Consider the following 18,457-nt stretch of genomic DNA (forward strand, 5'->3'; position numbering starts at 1 on the left):
AGGTCAACAACAAAGAAATACACAAAAAGAAAAACTGCCTTTCAAACCTTGGGTAATTATTTCAATCATCGCCACTATTGTGTAACATTTTCCAGCCACTCTGCAAATATAAATAGTGCAAACATCAGAGCACTGGACAAAGAGTAAATGGATTGCATGTGGAAAATACTGCAGTTCCATTAACCATTTTCATCAGTTTAGCTCACCTTAGCTGTTAAAGGCATCACATTCCCAATGGAAGAATTGACTTTCCTTGCCAAGATCCAGAAAGGTAACCTTTATTTGCACTTTTTCTCTGAATGGAATTCATTTAACAAGTATTTACTGAGCACGTGCCCTCCCTCTTCTGAACACAAACTGTGTCCTCAACTACAAATCCCTTGGCTGTTAGAGCCAGGGGCTGAGGTCTTGGCTGGTCACTACGTACTGCTCTTTACCTGTGTTAAGTGAGAAGAGCAGACTAGATGGAGTCTAAAAGTTCTTCCAGATATAATTCCACAGACTCAAGTCAGCAAAAGCACCCTGAGCTCCAGGGACATCCTAAGGAAATCATGATGTCTTCATCTCGAAAATGAGGACTGGGGAGGTGGTAGTTTTTCAGAGGGGAAATGTCACTTGGGTCCTTCCTGCCCTGAGAGCTGCACTGAAAGATCACGGTCCAGCCCGGAGTCGTAATTCACAAAACAGCGAAACTCGTTTCCCAGGGCGCGAGTGTGTTCTGGAATAAACTTGCACATCTTCACTCCAAGCAGTTTTTCTGCCGCTTCCTCCATGACAGCACCTGAAGAGAACCACCAGACAAGCCTCAGCGCCACGCTGGCTGGGGCGAGGAGCGGTGAGCTGACAGTTCCACTCAACAATAGGGGGAAGGTCACTGCTTTCTATCCTTTTACTTCCTCCAACATTTTTGCCAAGTTCCTACTTTTTTCTACCTCTACAAAGCTAAGATATTTAGAAACTTTAAAAATTGCTTATATTCTACAAAGTAACAAAAGATAATTTTACTAAAAACTTTTCCAACCTGGACTGAGAGGCCCCTTTCTCAATAATATCTAATTGCGCAAACTCATACTGATGCATTCATCAGCCAGAGGCTGGTACGAATGTACTTCTCCCTCCAGCCCGTCCTTAGGACCCACTGCACCATGGGGAGCAAGGGGCTTCAGGCCTGGAAGTAAAGGGACCTACAGTTCATGTTTTCATTTTGAAACACCAGGATAATTCCCCTCAGCAGTGAGAATGTCTTCTGTTCTGGTAAACCGAACCTAATGTCTCACTCTGTAACCTCTGACATCCAGTTTAACCCCAGAGGTTGCAAATTTCTTTTATCAGCTGGAGAGGCTGAGTCAGACATGTTACTAGAACTGACACTGCTAAGTACAGATAGCACTCCTGGTGCCCTCACCCCATGCCAAACCCCACTTCCGGGGCACTGTGCCACAGAATTCTCAACAGGCCCCGAGAGTCTCCAGCACCTCAGCCCCAGGGTGCAGGGAGTTAAGTGGAATGAGGTCACAGAGTGTGTGGTCAGCCAGCACCCACCTGTGCACAGCATGATCTTTTCCCGGGTCAGGAGCTTGATGGTTTCCGACATTTTCCTAAGACATTCCTCCGAGAGATAGGGGGGATCTGCTACGACAATGTCAAAGCTGTGTGTGGCGATCCTCTCAGGTAAGTCCACAGGGCTCTTGTAGTCATAGTAGACAAAGTCCTCTCCGTATACGGCAAACCTGCGGTCGTACTCAAAGATGCAGACGGAGACATTGTCTCTGTGCCGCTCTCTCAGCTTCTGGTAGACGCTGGGGGCGCTCACACACGCTATTCTGGGACAGAGAGACCCAGCTCATGAACAAGCTTTGTGATAGTGTTATAGCAGCAAATAACCACTTCACTAAAAAAGTATGGCCTGCATTCAGATTTTCTTAAAACAACACTACAAATTAAAGTAATAACAGCAGTGAATTTTGGGAGGAATGTGGTGTTTACAGATCTACAACTCATAATTTTTAAGTATGAAGTGTACTTTTTTCATAGTAAAAAATGTGAAACATTAGGTACAAGAGTTATGCAGGCCATGACCTGAATTTACCTATTATTTTCCTGTTGGTCTCTCTTAACATTTATTTCAAATACTTTTAAGCCTCAAACTAAATATTTTCAAGTTATTTTGTAATATTCATATATTTAATATATAAAGAAAAAGAAAGCCTTAGGACTTTCAGATAAAGATGCAGAGGGAACACATTCATTTAGATTTGCTTCTTCAAAGCAAATAAATCATGAGAAAGAAACCTCCAACAGCAAGACAATGAGGGAAGACAAAGGAAACACACTCAGGAAGCTGACAGGCAAGGGTGTGGGTTGGGTGGTTTCTGACTCTGCAGGCCCAAGGGAGCCAAGTCCCAAACTGGCAGCCAGGAAAGCTGAGAGGGGGCCTCGCCGACACCAAAGCACCTGCAGCTCAGGAAGCTGAAAACCAAGTAACTCAAGAAGTAGGGGTGAAGGGGCGGCAGGGGGACTATCTTTGGAAGGTCTATCGAAGAGGAAACTTCCCAGGATTCTCATCTCTGTGCCAAGCCACCACACTGTGGGAGAAGACGGGAAGGATGTTCTCCGGATGGGGGTGGGGGCACAACTAGTGGTGAAGGGCTGTGTGGAATGGCAAGGATCACATTAAACCCACCGGATGTTGGGACCCCTGATCTATGTGCCTCCTGTAATGAGGTCAACGAGATGCATGACTCCCATTAAGGAAGGTCGCTCTTTCTGGGGCTCTTTCCAGCCCACAAGAAAAAGCCTGGATATACTGACCGGGCATTCCTGGGAAAACAGCTGACCGCAGCAGCCAACTGCAAACACCAAAGAGAAAGCCTGCCCAACTATCAGAGCTTCCAGCCTTAGCATGCCCACCTCAACTAGAAGCACACAGCAGAGGGTCAGCAGACAACTCAGAAGAGTCAGCACGTACTAGAGCCAAAATATTAATAAAACACGAGAGGCATGCTGGAGTCAGAGACTGCGAAGAGAAGAAATCCTGTAATGTGATATCCTCAGAAGGATGAACAAGATACCATGATAAATATCCAGAGACCTAAGAAATTACAGGTGATAAAGTACATGACAGCAGAAATGGCAAACTCAGTGGAAATTTTCAAAGATAAAGTTGAGGAATTTCCCCAGAAGGTCAGGTAAGACAAAATATGTGAAAAGGACAGAAAGAAAAATGAATCAGGTAAAGAAGAATAGAAAAAAAAAAAATTTTTCCAAACTGGAGGACCCGAGTTATGAGACCAGAAAGGCTTCCACCCCATTCAACAGATGAAAGCACCATACCAGGACACACAGAACACTGGGGATCAGGAGAAAACCCTAAGCCAGCAGGGGGCAGGGATGGGGAAAAACAGGTTTTGCCTAAGAAATCAGAATGGCACTGTATTTCTCAATAACTAACACATCAAGAGAATGGGTAGAATAAAAATATTTTCAGACAGGTTTTAAAAATTTCCCTCTAGTGAAAAGTGTTGAAGGATGTACCCAACCAGGATAAAGCTGTGAACTAGGGACTGGGATACTGGATACAGGAAGGTCAAAACCAGATTAAGAGGACACTTGGTAGATGGTAGAGGGAAACACCAAGAACAGAACTGGACATCAACCAGTCCAGACAGAAGAGGTGGCAAAGTTGGGGGCGGGGAGTGGTATTTTTTCAAGGAGTTGAAATATGTGTGAGTTCGTTGATTAAGACTTTTATGCCACTGGGGAGAATTTGAGGATTAGTGATATGGACGTATAAACCCTATTTAACCAAGATAGGATATAACTAACACCAATTCTACACAATCACTTCCAGAAAACAAATACAGTAACACTTCCCAGGTCATTTTATGAAGCTACTAATATGAAACCCAAACCAAGGGAATAAAAGGAAATTTCAAATTAATTATCACTCATGAAAGTTGCTGAGTCGTGGCCAACTCTTTGTGACCCCATGGACTTTTCCATGGGGATCTCCAGGCCAGAGTACTGGAGTGGGTAGCCTTTCCCTTCTCCAGGGGATCTTCCCAACTCAGGGATCAAACCCAGGTCACCCGCATTGCAGGCGGGTTCTTCACCAGCTGAGCCACCAGGGAAGCATGTAGAAGCAAAAGCCTCAACAAAACATTACCAACAAGTCCAACCATAAAAAAGATGGGCAGAGCTACTGGGAGCGTAGACAGGAAGCACTGTGCAGTGGAGGATGAAGGAGCTAAATCCTTAGTCTCTTCAGGTAAGATGTCTGTGAGTGACAAATGAACAAGTGCCAACATAAACAGCCTTAGAGATGTAGAAGAGCTGAAAGGCAAGGGGGGGACAAGGGGAAAATTAACAATGGATTACTTTTTTCAACAAGTCTTTCAGGTCCATTTGACTTTATATGCACACAAAGTTTTGACAGAAATAAAAACCAAACTAACAAAACCTGTAATTCTTAAAATTTCAGAAAGATCAAACATTAAGATTTTTTTTCTTTTAAAGCAATTCTAGGGGAATAAAAGTAACAGGTTAGAAAAATGTTAAAATAAGGAACAGATTAAGATGACATACACGGAACAGAGTTTTGAGTGTGCCCCTAGATGCCATAGGAAAGCATTCCTACTTCCTTGTGGTCTTCAAATCATCAACCACAGGTTTTGTAGATTACAGCTGAACCTTCTTATGAACCACCTCTCATCCAGGAAGAATATTTAAAGTATTACTTTAGATTAAAAGGCAAAAGAGAAGCAAACCTGGTATCTCACCTGCCGCCCTCCCCGGCAGCTGCTACGGCGTCCTCAGCAAGGCGCAGGGCCGTCTCCGGGCTGTACCAGAACTGGCTCAGCTGCTGTGACAGGAAACGAGTGAATTATATTAGACCTGGCATACACTTGTCCTTTTAATTCATATCTACTTACCAATATGAACTCTATCAACAGCCAGTGTCACTGCTGGGCTATGCAGTATATTCTGCGCTTCCTTCTGGTATGGCATCTCCTATTCTTCTAGAGTTAATAAACAAACCACTGTTGCATTTGCTTGGGTTCTCCGAAACTATCCCTAATTCTCTCAACATCATCCTGTAGCTCCTGAAAAGTGGTGCATGGAAAGTCAATGTCGTGAGACTTACCATGTCTGACAATACATTTAAGATTTTATCCTCACATTTCATTGGTAACTCATCTGGGCATAGAGTCCCAGACTGAATGAAATTTTCACTCCAAACACTGAAGGCAGTGCTTCACTTTTTTCCTAGTTTCTAATAAAGCTATTGAGAAGTGCAATGTGACCTGTCTTGAGACACTGGAAGTGACATGCTTTTCTACAGAAGGTTCTAGGATCTTCTTAGTCACCTACATCCAGAAGTTTCACACATGCCTCCTGGACTTGCCCTCTAGTTTTATAATGTATTCTTTCAAACTTCCTGGGAGATTTCTTCATTTTTGTGAACAAACCAAAACAAGTGCCAAAAATATACAATTAGTTAATTCAGGTAGTGAAATTATGACTTGTTTTTTTTAATTCATGTTTTTACCTATCTTCTACACCAACCATAGATTACTTTCAGAATCAGAAAGTACACAGTATTTAAATAAGCAAAAGGAAAAGACAAAAAGATTACCTTAAGGTGGACTTCAGGTTTCTAATATTTATTATTCAAAGCATCAAGCTAAAGACAAAATCGTGACGAAGGAAAACTAGAGGCAAATGAGTAGGTGGAACATTCAGAGTAAAGAAACATTTCTGTCACAGTTTCAAAGAGATGATGAATTTTATATAAAATAATATAAACTTTATATAACTTAAAGAGATCCAAACTTGACACAAAATGTAAAAGACTGCACACACACACCTCCCAGATGCAAAGGGATGAAGAGAGGCAGATCAATGATCAAGGTAGTCAAAGAAATTTCAAGCCTCATCTATTTCTAACTATGCTTCAAAAAAGGTAGATTTCTACGTTAGAGTTTAGGTTAGCTTTCCTCAACTCACTTTTAAAAATTCCTATTTTTATTTGGCCCATAGAAATACAATTAAAATACATACTGTGCACCAGGAACTATTAATATCTTCTTTAAAAATCCCTTTCATCAATTTTTCACTACATGTTTAACACCAGTTGCCCCATTACTACAATGATCCCTTCCCACAAGGAATGCTGGGCTCCAGTAAAAACCGACAGAAGGAACCTGTCTACGAGAAAGCAGTACACTGTGTTGGACACGGTGATATGCTCTTCCCCTATCTGAAACGTCCCCTCCTCTGACCACCAAGCAGCCCGGGTCAGAATGAAGAGAATCTGCACTCCCAGTGTCTTAGCTACTGAACAGACTATCAGCTTCCTAGTGAAAGTGAGACAAACTGGGCTGTTAGGTGGGGTAAAGACCAACAGTGGACTAGCTACAGAACACGCTCCACACTGCCAACACGTCCTGACGGATGCGGCGCTTGTTCACTCACCCAGTTCTCTTCTATTATCCCGATGTTATACTTGTCATCACCACGGAGGTCAGAGTGGTGCTGCTGCTGCTCAGCGTAAAATTCCTGCAGAGCTGCGAGCGCGCGCGAGGAGAGCTGGGGGCGGCCCTCGTCTTCCGAGTCACTCATCTCACACCTGTGGGGAGTGAGTAAGTGATGTGAGTGTGTTTTTCCTTTCCATCAAACAATTAAAAAAATTAACTCACAGCAGTGATCCAACCTGGAAGTGAGTTGTATAAGGAAAACAGGTATTTAAAATTTCTGAGACCAGGAACCTCCCAGGTGGTTCAGTGGCCAAGCCCACACTCCCAGTGCAAGGCCCGGTTCTATCCCTGGTCAGGGAACGAGACGCCACGCGCCATTAACAAAGGCCTGGCGCAGCCAAACACATGCATACATACGTCTGCAGAGATCTTCCCCTGAACTACAGCTGAACAAATAAATGCATGCTTTCTCTCTCCATGTATACAGATTTTACAATAAAATTTTTCACATTTTTATGACTCCTTGCAGAATGAAATCTGTAAAGATGTTTTGCTTTCACCCCAGTGGTCACATGCAGAGAATTCACAGTAGACTCTCTGAATCAGAGCTTTTTATGTGTGAATGTCATTGTCGAGGTGACCTAAAGCTCCTAGCTGTTATGATGGGATAAGTGAAGGATTGGTAAAGGAGGGGTAGAGGAAGAGATAGGAAAATTAAAAGGGATGAGAGAGGATGCAAATTACCATCACAATGAGATATAACTATATACCTACCAGACTGACTACAATGGAAAAGACAGGTAATACCGAATGTTTTGGGGGGGGGCAGTGTAGAATAATAGAAACTGCCTACTTGGCTGCTGAATGTAACTGATGAAAACATTCTGGATAACAATATTACCTTACCTCTGCTTCAAACTCAGTAATTCAGTATCACATAACTATATGAAACTCCTGTGATTCACATAGATAGACATGGAGATACGTTCAAAGTGGGAATGTGTACTGGCCACAACTAAAACTACTGAAATGTCCACTCACTGGACGTTACATAATATACTGCTGTATGTTCCTACAGTAGGATACTAGATCACAATGAAAACACTTCCTTTTCTCCTCGGCTGGCTTGCCACCTGTAACTGTTATGTAAGTAGTTACTTTAAGGATTATAGGTTTACAGGATATCATGGCACACATTCAAATAACATTACACCACTTCCTGTGTTATACAAAAACCTTACGATTTGTATATAACTTCCATTTCTCTCCTCCAAGCCTTTGTGTTACTATTGTCCAATGTCTTATTTTTATATTTGATATAAAATAAACACATCACAGGCAAATTTGGCCTTCAAGTAATGAAGCAGGGCAAAGGCTAACAGAGTTTTGCCAAGAGAATGCACTGGTCATAGCAAACACCCTCTTCCAACAACACAAGAGAAGACTCTACACATGGACATCACCAGATGGTCAATACCAAAATCAGACTGATTATATTCTTTGCAACCAAAGATGGAGAAGCTCTATACAGTCAGCAAAAACAAGACAGGGAGCTGACTGTGGCTCAGATCATGAACTCCTTATTGCCAAATTCAGACTTAAATTGAAGAAAGCAGGGAAAACCACTAGACCATTCAGGTATGACCTAAATCAAATCCCTTACGATTATACAGCGCAAGTGACAAACAGATTCACGGGATTAGATCTGATAGACAGGGAGTGCCTGAAGAACTATGGATGAAGGTTTGTGACATTGTACAGGAGGCAGTGATCAAGACCATCCCAGGGAAAAGAAATGTAAAAAGGCAAAATGGTTGTCTGAGGAGGCCTTACAAATAGCTGAGAAAAGAGAAGCGAAAGACAAAGGACAAAAGGAAAGATACACCCATTTGAATGCAGAGTTCCAAAGAATAGCAAGGGGAGATTAAAAAAAAGCCTTCCTCAGTGATCAATGCAAAGAAAAAGAGGAAAATAACAGAATGGGAAAGACTAGAGATGTCTTCAAGAAAATCAGAGATACCAAAGAAGTTTTCATGCAAAGATGGGCACAATAAAGGACAGAAATGGTATGGACCTAACAGAAGCAGAAGATATTAAGAAGAGGTGGCAAGAATACACAGAAGAACTCTACAAAAAAGATCTTCACGACCCAGATAGTCACAATGGTGTGATCACTCACCTAGAGCCAGACATCCTGGAATGTGAAGTCAAGTGGGCCTTAGGAAGCATCACTATGAACAAAGCTAGTGGAGGTGATGGAATTCCAGCTGAGCTATTTCAAATCCTAAAAGATGATGCTGTGAAAGTGCTGCACTCAGTATGCCAGCACATTTGGAACTCAGCAGTGGCCACAGGACTGGAAAAGGTCAGTTTTCATTCCAATCCCAAAGAAAGGCAATCCCAAAGAATGCTCAAACTACCACACAATTGCACTCATCTTACATGCTAGCAAAGGAATGCTCCAAATTCTCCAAGCCAGGCTTCAACAGTACATGAACCGTGAACTTCCAGATGTTCAAGCTGGATTTAGAAAAGGCAGAGGAACCAGAGATCAAATTGCCAACATCCGTTGGATCACTGAAAAAGCAAGAGAGTTCTAGAAAAACATCTACTTCTGCTTTATTGACTATGCCAAAGTCTTTGACTGTGTGGATCACAACAAACTGTGGAAAATTCTTCAAGAGATGGGAATACCAGACCACCTGACCTGCCTCCTAAGAAATCTGTATGCAGGTCAAGAAGCAACAGTTAGAACTGGACATGGAACAACAAAGTGTTTCCAAATGGGAAAAGAGTTCGTCAAGGCTGTGTACTGTCACCCTACCTATTTAACTTATATAGAGTACATCATGAGAAACGCTGGGCTGGATGAAGCACAAGCTGGAATCAAGATTGCTAGGAGAAACATCAACAACCTCAGTTATGCAGATGACACCACCCTTATGGCAGAAAGTGAAGAACTAAAGAGCCTCTTGATGAAAGTGAAAGAGAGTGAAAAAGTTGGCTTAAAGCTCAACATTCAGAAAACTAAGATCACGGCATCTGGTCCCATCAGTTCATGGCAAATAGATGGGGAAACAGTGGAAACAGTGATAGACTTTATTTTGGGGGGCTCCAAAATCACTGCAGATGGTGACTGCAGTCATGAAATTAAAAGACACTTGTTCCTTGGAAGAAAAGTTATAACCAACCTAGACAGCATATTAAAAAGCAGAGACATTACTTTGCCAACAAAGGTCCATCTAGTCAAGGCTATGGTTTTTCCAATAGTCATGTCATGCATGGATGTGAGAGTTGGACTATAAGGAAAGCTGAGCACCAAAGAATTGATGCTTTTGAACTGTGGTGTTGGAGAAGACTCTTGAGAGTCCCTTGGACTGCAAGGAGATCCAACCAGTCCATCTTAAAGGAGATCAGTCCTGAATATTCATTGGAAGGACTGATGCTGAAACTCCAATACTTTGGCCACCTGATGCAAAGAACTGACTCACTGGAAAAGACCCTGATGCTGGGAAAGATTGAAGGCGGGAGGAGAAGGGGACAACAGAGGATGAGATGGTTGGATGGCATCACCGACTCGATGGACATGAGTTTGAGTAAACTCCAGGAACTGGTGATGGACAGGGAGGCCTGGAGTGCTGCAGTCCATGGGGTTGCAGAGTCAGACACAACCGAGTGACTGAACTAAAACACACCACACTGTTAAAAAATCTTTTATATTTACCTACATAGTAACCACTTACATTGCACTTCATTTTGTATTGATTAATACTGCCATCACTTGTCATTCTCCTTCTGCTTGAACGAACGTTTCTTGTAACACAGTTCTCTGGAGCTCCTCCTCTGGTACTCACTCTGCCCTGCCTGCTTCCCATGAGGCTTCCCCCAAATCTATCAGTATTTCCTTGACTCAGAGGGGTCCCTGGGTTCCCTTCCCTGCATAGCAGCCTAAAAACTCTCTCAGGCAGTAAGCTGGAACAACCATCAGGCACAGTCTGTTCATTTCCCTTTTTCAGGGTCCACTGACCTTTGTGGCCTGGTTCCTGTTATCTTCAAAGGCATTTTCCCCCACATATTTTACCTGTTTTTCTTTTTTTTTTTTTCAGTTCTATCAGATGGGAGGGGAAATTTAGTCCTTGTTACTCCTAGTGGAAGTTCACCACAGGAAAAAAAAAAAACCTACAGCCATATATCCTAACAAGAATCAACCTTAAGAATATGTTAAATCACAGAGTTACAGAATACATATAGTATCAATAATTCTATTTTAGTGAAGTTCAGAAACATGGAGATAAAAGCAAGTTAATGAAAAACTAAAGATTAAAGATAGTGGTTATCACTGGGAGTGAGGAATACATAATTTTTAAAATGTTTATTATATTATCTGCAAAGACCCATGGACTTGATTCTGTAACCAAAAAGTGTCTGAGATGGCTTCTAAACACTTTGAGCCTTCCCCAAGTAAAAATCTTTTTCAAAGAACTTAGAATAAATCCCATGACTTATCTATTTTTCTACCTGCATTTTTCACACTGTACAATGATTTCCATTAAGGTATGAATTCAACATAGGAAAATATAAGCTTTTTTAAAAACAGAAAAAAATGTATCCAAGTACATGTATGGCTTATAGTAGAAGCCAGTAGTGCCTGTGAAATGTTTTAACAAAAAAATACACGTGAGTATAGGGTCGTGCATCATGACAAACTTCCTATTGCAGGCTGTAGTCTTAAATGTTTGTGGAATTTTTCACTGTAAACAATCTATAATTTTTGCACAGACTCATCTCAAGACGGAGACGTTCTAATACTTTATACAAACAGCTCTTATCTGAAGCAGATACTTGGTATTTTTTATACTGATTGTGAAAAAGCATTTCTGCTATTATTTAGACATTCAGAAAAACAATAATACTGGATTAAGAGCAAGAACTGCAGACGAACTACCTAAGCGTAAATCATGGCTTTGCCACTTCTTAACTACATAGCTTTAAGCAAGTGTTTAACTCTTCTATGCCTTAATTTTCTCATCTATGAAATGGAGATAATGTTAAAACTTACTTAATACAGTTGTTCTGAATTAGATGAGTTTCTAGTGACAAACCACCTAATCGGCCTTGGCACACAACAGGAACAAAAACAATTACCTTCAGTACTGTTCAAGTTGCAGCATCTCACTGACAATATGGAATCTGTGGCAACCAGTAGTTTAGTACCTTCATATGACTATCTACTTGGCAGCAAAGGGACCACAAGAAATCAATAATTAAAGAACACTACGAAGTGTGACAGCAAACGATGAGCATGGAGAACGCTGTGTGCAGGGAGCAGGATTGGCTCTGGCTGACTTGTCACATGTCACCTTCACAGATGTAAGATGGACTGATGCTGAATACTCTGGCCACCAGATGTAAATAAAGGGCTGACTCATTAGAAAAGACCCTGATGCTGCAAAAGATTGAGGGACAACAGAGGATGAGATGGTTGGATGGCATCACCAAATCAATGGACATGAATTTGAGCAAACTCTGGGATAGTGAGGGACAGGGAAGCCTAGCATGCTGCAGTCCACGGGGTCACAAAGAGCTGGACACAACTGAACAAGCTATCACTATATCACTTTTAGACAAAACACAGATTAACAGATCTATCATCTCATAGCACAAAATAAAGTGGTCAGAGAGGTGAGACTGTTCAGAAGGTAGACATCATCAAGGTGTGATCTAAAGGTGGGAAGGAATGGTTAGTGTGTATCAAGTTATTAGAAGGATCTGGGAAGACTGTCTCCATACTGAGATAATTGTACTGACAGTCTATCTGATGAAACTACTTTGGATTACTAGTCTATTCAAAGGTTTTCGACTCCCAGGAGAAGACCTAAAATGTCGTTAATTTCAGTCAGTTTGGGCCCTTAACTCACCAGTGGCTTCCTATCCCCACTTGCCTCAGAAGGTTTTGTGCTCAGGGGTTAACTTACACAGCTGAGTGAGGACAATGACACAGCGAGGTCAATGCCACGGGAAGTTTGCTGTTCCCAGTTCTAGAAATCCAAGTCACAGCACAGCGGGAAGGACCACCTAAGACTGGTCACATGCAGGAACAAGGAGGCAGGGAGAAAATGGGGACAGTGTTTTTACTGCTCAGACAGTGGGCAGAAGGGGAAAACATCCTATGAGGGCAGAGGTGACTTTCCTGTGCACCTGAGAGCTAAGCTGTGGAGAAGACGTAAGCCCCTCCGGCCCTGAGAGGAACAGACACCAGGCAGACAGACGTGCTCGAGTCTCAGAACGCAACTCCAACAGCTCTAGGAGAAGCTTGTATGTAACCAGTGGGAGGAAAGTGGGCAATAAAGACCCAGTTCTTCAAATAATGGGAGTCTGGATTTTGATTGCTGATGGTACTTCTGATCCTGGAGGCAGAGGCAGGCAGCCACTGCTGCAGCACTCCACCCCCACACCCCCAGCAGAAGCAACTCTGAGGGGATTTAATGTGCTACCACTGCCCCACCCCCTTCATGGGCCACACATTTAAGGACCAGACCATTATAAACAGCAATCGCAAACATGGAGGCATTTAGAAGGTCCATGTGCATGCCCAGGAAAAGGTGTAGGCTTAGAAAGACCTTAAGCTTCCTCAGGCTGATCTTTAGCACAAAAACAGACTACAATAATCGCAATAACAACAGAATGAGAGAAAAAACAAATCTTGGAGAAGGGGGAGAATCTGATTTCCAGCACTTTGAATAAAATCATACTCTGAACAAAGTATGAACAAAAGCACTTTGAACAAAGCATACAAAGAGACAGCAAAGTATGGCCCACTGAAAAGAAAAATGTAAACCAACAGAAGCCATGTCTGAAAAAGGCCACACAGCATACCTGCTAGACAAAGACCTCAACTGTACTAAATATGCTAAAAGAACTAAAAAGTATGGACAAAGTTAAAAAAACAATAAATGAACATAATGCAAATATCAACAGAGACAGGGTACACCTTCAAGTGAACCATGCTCACTGTCCCAGAAGAAAAAATAAAGCGAGAGATTATTAGCTTTTGTGCAGGACTGAGAGTCAAACACTGCAAACTGATCTGCAACGTACAAAGAGGCTTCATTCTGGTCTTGTATTTCAGGATTCAGAATCAGGAAAAAAAATTTTTAGTGCTTTAAAAGTAAGTTTTTTTATAAATGATGGATATAAAATCTATCAGATGTTTTCAAATATTTTTGCAAAAAAGGTAAATCCCTGCCTTGTTCCCCCTACCCACAAGATACAGAGTAAGAATTTGGACAGACTTCTACATGAAACATAAATATGAAATTCTCATTTATCAGTTGATCCTTAACGGCTCCAACACTTAATATTTTTAGTAAAGGTCCATTAAAATTAAGGAATCAACAAACCACAGGACAGTTGCTTTCTACTGTCATTATGATGCTCACTGAAAATGCTGAAAGACAAGAACAGGCAATGTGGGATTGCATGTGACAGATATTCAAAGGGCATGGATCTACAAAATCACAAACAATCCAAAGAACACTGCGGGAGAAGTAAATGCTGACTTCCAAAAGAAATCCAAGGAAATCTACATGTATCATAGCCTCTGGCATCTGGTCAAAAGTGACTCTTCTTTATAGAGACACCATTTTGCCCAATCTGTTAACCAGATCAAATCAACCTTAACACACGTCTCATCCGACATGGACTGTTCCCAGTCAGTTCCAAATGAGGCAGATGGGTTGTTTCCTGACACTGTGGTGAAACTGTCATGACACAGGGGACTCATGCATCAAACATGCCACGAGACTGGCTCATCAGCTTTCTGGGAAGCAACCGAATTACTTCCAGGTCACCCTTCTTGTCATCACCGACTCCATACACATCTATAAACAGACAGAGTTTGTGGATGGGATCAGCTTTGCAAGGGTACCAAGCAAGCATCCCTGGTGGCTTCTGTTTGTAAAGTACAGGGAGGAGATATTGACCACACTTTAAAATTTGTAAAATAGACAGGACGACCCTTAAAACAAGCAATATCTCTTTCTTGTGTTCTCAGGTAGCTTAACAGAAAACATTTGTTCACCATGAAAGACAAGTGATTAAAAAATGTAACCAAAGAATCTTGAAAACTTGCTCTGCAGAGTAGTGCCTGTTTCTTCTAAGGAAAGTGGAGAAGATGATCACCGCCTGCATCTGACGATCACATCACCGTGCCCCAGGGGCCCCAATGCAGCAGTGCAACAAGAAACCACAGAGGTGGCCTCGGGACACAGGTTCCTGCCTGCTTGAGGATGGGGCTGGGACATTTCCAGAGGGGGTCTAGTGAACAGTATGTCCAAACAACTGCTGAAAGAACCAACACCCTTGTAACAGATAAGCAGTCTTAACATACCATCAGACAGCTAGTGGGTATTTTAATGTCACTACTAGGCATCCCTGAGTGAGCGACTGCAGACCACCAAGGGCTGCCCAGAAGCAGAGTGTGTTTGGAGTTAAAGCAGTATCTGTGCACATCACAGGGACAGGGGTCGCCAGACACTGATGCTAATGTACAGACTCCACAAGATCACAAGCAGCAGAGAAGCCAGGCCCTCCAAGACCAAACACGTGAGCTCAGCTAACAGAAGAATGACTTAAAGTATACTGTACTTATAAACTCTAAAGTTTTATAATTCACCTTAAAAAAAAGAAAGATGAGGGCAGGGAAGCTGAAGAGTTATAAAATCCACAACTCAAATCAGAAGCGAATGATTTTAATCAATGATTCAGAAATGCATGCTCATGTAACCAACTTGTTATAAGACAGGGTTTTTTAGTAGGAAAAATACAAGGAAATGTTTTCTTCCACAAAGTTTGCAAAATCACATCTTCTTGTATTGCTCATGACCCTCTGACTCTCCCTACTGACTTAAATGGTATTTCTTCACACAAATACTTTTCATGATCAGGTTATTTCCTTAAAAAGTTATTTCTTGCTTCAGCTCTTTTACTTCAAAATAAAGAAAAGTATAATTTACTTATTGGTCTCTACCAATATTCCTTAATTAAAAACTTTTCTTAAAATATAAAGTTGACAGCCTTAACTTTTGGCATGTGTATGTGTGCATACATGATAAAAGACTGCAAGCATCACCCACACAGTAACAGCTCTAGATGCTACAAACCAGGCAGTCACCTGCTTTAGAGCTACACATGGGAACAAACACGAGTTCTTTAAGAAGTGACTGCAGTCTGGGAGGGAAAGAGATTGCCCACTGACTGGGCATCAGACTCTGGCGAGGGCTGTCCAAAGGTCCCACATTTGTGCTAGAAGCTGCTGAGAAATGGAGCAGAACTGCTAAGGGGGTGATTTAGTGCTCCGATGAGGGGCACTGTTCGCAATCATCAGTAACAGGAGAGCGAAGCTGCAGGGCTGAACCAAGGAGTTCAGATACCCTCATCATGGAATATGACATCTGGGGCAGGTTTATGTTCAGAATGACACGCACATAATGACAGGGCACCTGACGCTTACATATCCCAACAAACACTGCCTTTCAAAGTCAAGTCTCTGGGGACTCACAGGCTTGCCATTCCACCAGCACCACTTCTAGAGCTCCCTGCAGAGCTGGATCGAGAGGTGATAAGATCACCTCCATCTCAGTCACAAGCTGGTTTCCTCCCCAGAAGCCAAGATCAGCTCTAATGAATCAAATGTGCCATCACTGAAAGGATTCTGTCTTGTTCAGTTAGCCAAATATACATTAATCCTTCCTAAGTGGAAGGCCGAGCTTCTACTGTGGGGAGAAGTAACGGACGTGATGGAAGTACGTGTACCCAAGCGCCTTCTGAGAGGTCGTCCAGTGACACCCACAAGGCACATCATCTTTTCTTTTCCTTCAGGATCTCTCTAAAGGTTACTACTCTAGACAGGGAATCCTAAAAATGTCTGAGCAAGGCAATCATTCTGCCAACAAACATACTGCCATTCTCCCATCTCCTCTCATTGTCAGAGTAAAAGACAGCTTAGAAGTCTCAGGAATCTTGGAAAGCCTTGACTATCCTTTCTCTTTGTCCTCTTCTTAGACAGAAAATGAAAATTACCACAAATTATGACTGTAAGTAATACGGAAAAGAAAGTACAGTAGGTCCAGGAGAAATCTCTGACTGTGCCAGCTTTGGGTCAAGCTGAATTTGTCTAGTATGACGACAGTTCAATTTTCTTTGAACAGCTTTACACATCTTAGGTAAACTTAATATGCTCCAGGGAGGAACATACCTATCAAAAAAATTACCCCCTTTTGGGACTTCCCCAGTGGTCCAGTGGCTAAGACTCCGTGCTCCCAATGTAGGGGGCCCAGGTCTGATCCTTGGTTGGGGAACTAGATCTCACATGTTGCAGTTAAGACATCCCATGCTGCAGCTAAATATGACACAAGATCCCAAACGCAGCAACTGAGCCCTGACACAGCCAAACATGAACAAACACAGACTGCGCTCAAGGCTAAAATAATTCTTAAAAATTGTATTAAAAAATTAAAAAAACTTTACCCCTTTCTGTAGGTTTGGAAATAATGTTTGTAGATAATGTAATTTCTTCAACTCACTCAAGCTACTCTGATCAAAGACCCCAGATAATATGAAACCTTTCACCCCCAGAAAACTGGATCATACACTCCAAGGCAGCACATGTATAAATGTGAAATGGTCACACTGAGTAGCTGCTTGTGCATATTCAGAGCCTCGGTGGAAAATCTGAGGTATTTCCAGGGTGCCCACCTGTCTCCCAGAGACCACATCAGTTCAGCGGAGGTGATGGGGGGCCATCAACATTTGCTCAGGATGGTCTTACTTCACAATGCTTACGATCTCCTGGGAGCATCCCTACCTAATAGCCTAGTGTGCGTTCATTCAAGGTAAAGCAAAGGCGGGTGGCTTTCTCTCCTTCCCTTTTAGGAAGCTCTGTCAAGGGCAGAAAGTCTAAATTATCTCCCAGTCCTGCCATCATGTTTACTGGCCAGAGAAGGAGCCACAGATTACTCGTGGGAGTGGGGGAAAACAACACACACGCCTTGGCAGCTGCCAACAGCAAGTGCTAAGATAAAAAACAAGCAACACCACTTTAGCAAATATTAAAATCCAACGTCTCCTGCGAGACTGCAGGTACAGTCGGTTCCTGATTCCAGCTGCATGACGACAGGGCCTGGAAGAGCTGAACGGCAAGGAAAAGTGCACGAGTTCACATACTTTCCTATGTACACATATGAATGCATAAGGATGTTTCCACAGCTGCATTTGTGGATGGAGAATGGCTTTCAATTTGCAACCTGAAATCTGTTAGCTAATTATTTAGAAATAAAAACATGAAAACAAAACAGTTGCCTTTAACTTCAAAGCAAATAATTCCGAAGGGCAGCTTAAGAAAACTACTTGCATGGCTGACAAAAAAAAAAAACAAAACTCCTGTGGAGGGTGGATCTCTAAACTGTCCGTATTTCCAGCATCCGGGCCTCTACGGGGACGCCGGCTCGGCGGCCGTGGCCGGCAGGCTCCCCCGTGACCCTCCACAGAACCGACGCCGCCCGCGCGCCCGGTGTCCACACGCACACGGCCCACCCCCAGCGGCTGCCCCCACAATCGCCCCGCCTCCCGAAACCGCACCGCCGGACGCCGCCCCATCCTACCCCCAACACCTTGGAGACGGCCGTTCCTCCACACGCTGAGACACCCGCTGAAGCGCGGCTCCACGCGCCCGAGCCCGGCCCGGCGGCCGCCCTGAGAGCACCCGACACGGCAGCCCCTCCCAACCCTTCCGCCCGGCCCCGCGGACCAGAGCCTCTACCCTGGCTGTGTTGGGAGACGCGGACGAGCGGAGTCCTGCGGAGTCGGCGCGGGCTGCTCACCCGGCTCGCCGCTCGAGTCCACGCGTGATCCGTAGCCCGCGGGGCCTGGTCGGGCAGCCGACTGCGTCTGCGCGTGCGCAATGCGGCGCCAGGCCGGAAGCG

General features: G+C 43.2%; 1 protein-coding gene across 7 annotated transcripts; it reads right to left on the reverse strand.

Moving 5' to 3' along the window:
• Window positions 1–262: 262 nt before the first annotated feature.
• EEF1AKMT1 (EEF1A lysine methyltransferase 1) lies at window positions 263–18,457 on the reverse strand. Of its 7 annotated transcripts, none has more exons than XM_020891191.2 (6): window positions 18,356–18,457; window positions 6,475–6,628; window positions 4,779–4,861; window positions 4,166–4,332; window positions 1,543–1,818; window positions 263–781 (listed from the first exon to the last, which is right to left on the reverse strand). In XM_020891191.2, exons 2-6 carry the CDS (start codon window positions 6,619–6,621, stop codon window positions 612–614), a joined length of 843 nt encoding a protein of 280 aa, XP_020746850.1. In that variant the 5' UTR covers window positions 6,622–6,628; window positions 18,356–18,457; the 3' UTR covers window positions 263–611. The 7 variants fall into 7 exon arrangements, with proteins under 7 accessions (XP_020746850.1, XP_020746849.1, XP_020746852.1 ...); XM_020891190.2 differs by having other exon boundaries at window positions 18,295–18,428; XM_020891193.2 differs by lacking the exon at window positions 18,356–18,457 and adding an exon at window positions 18,146–18,267.

The sequence above is a fragment of the Odocoileus virginianus genome, chromosome 8 (assembly GCF_023699985.2).
Source record: "Odocoileus virginianus isolate 20LAN1187 ecotype Illinois chromosome 8, Ovbor_1.2, whole genome shotgun sequence".
NCBI lineage: Eukaryota > Metazoa > Chordata > Mammalia > Artiodactyla > Cervidae > Odocoileus > Odocoileus virginianus.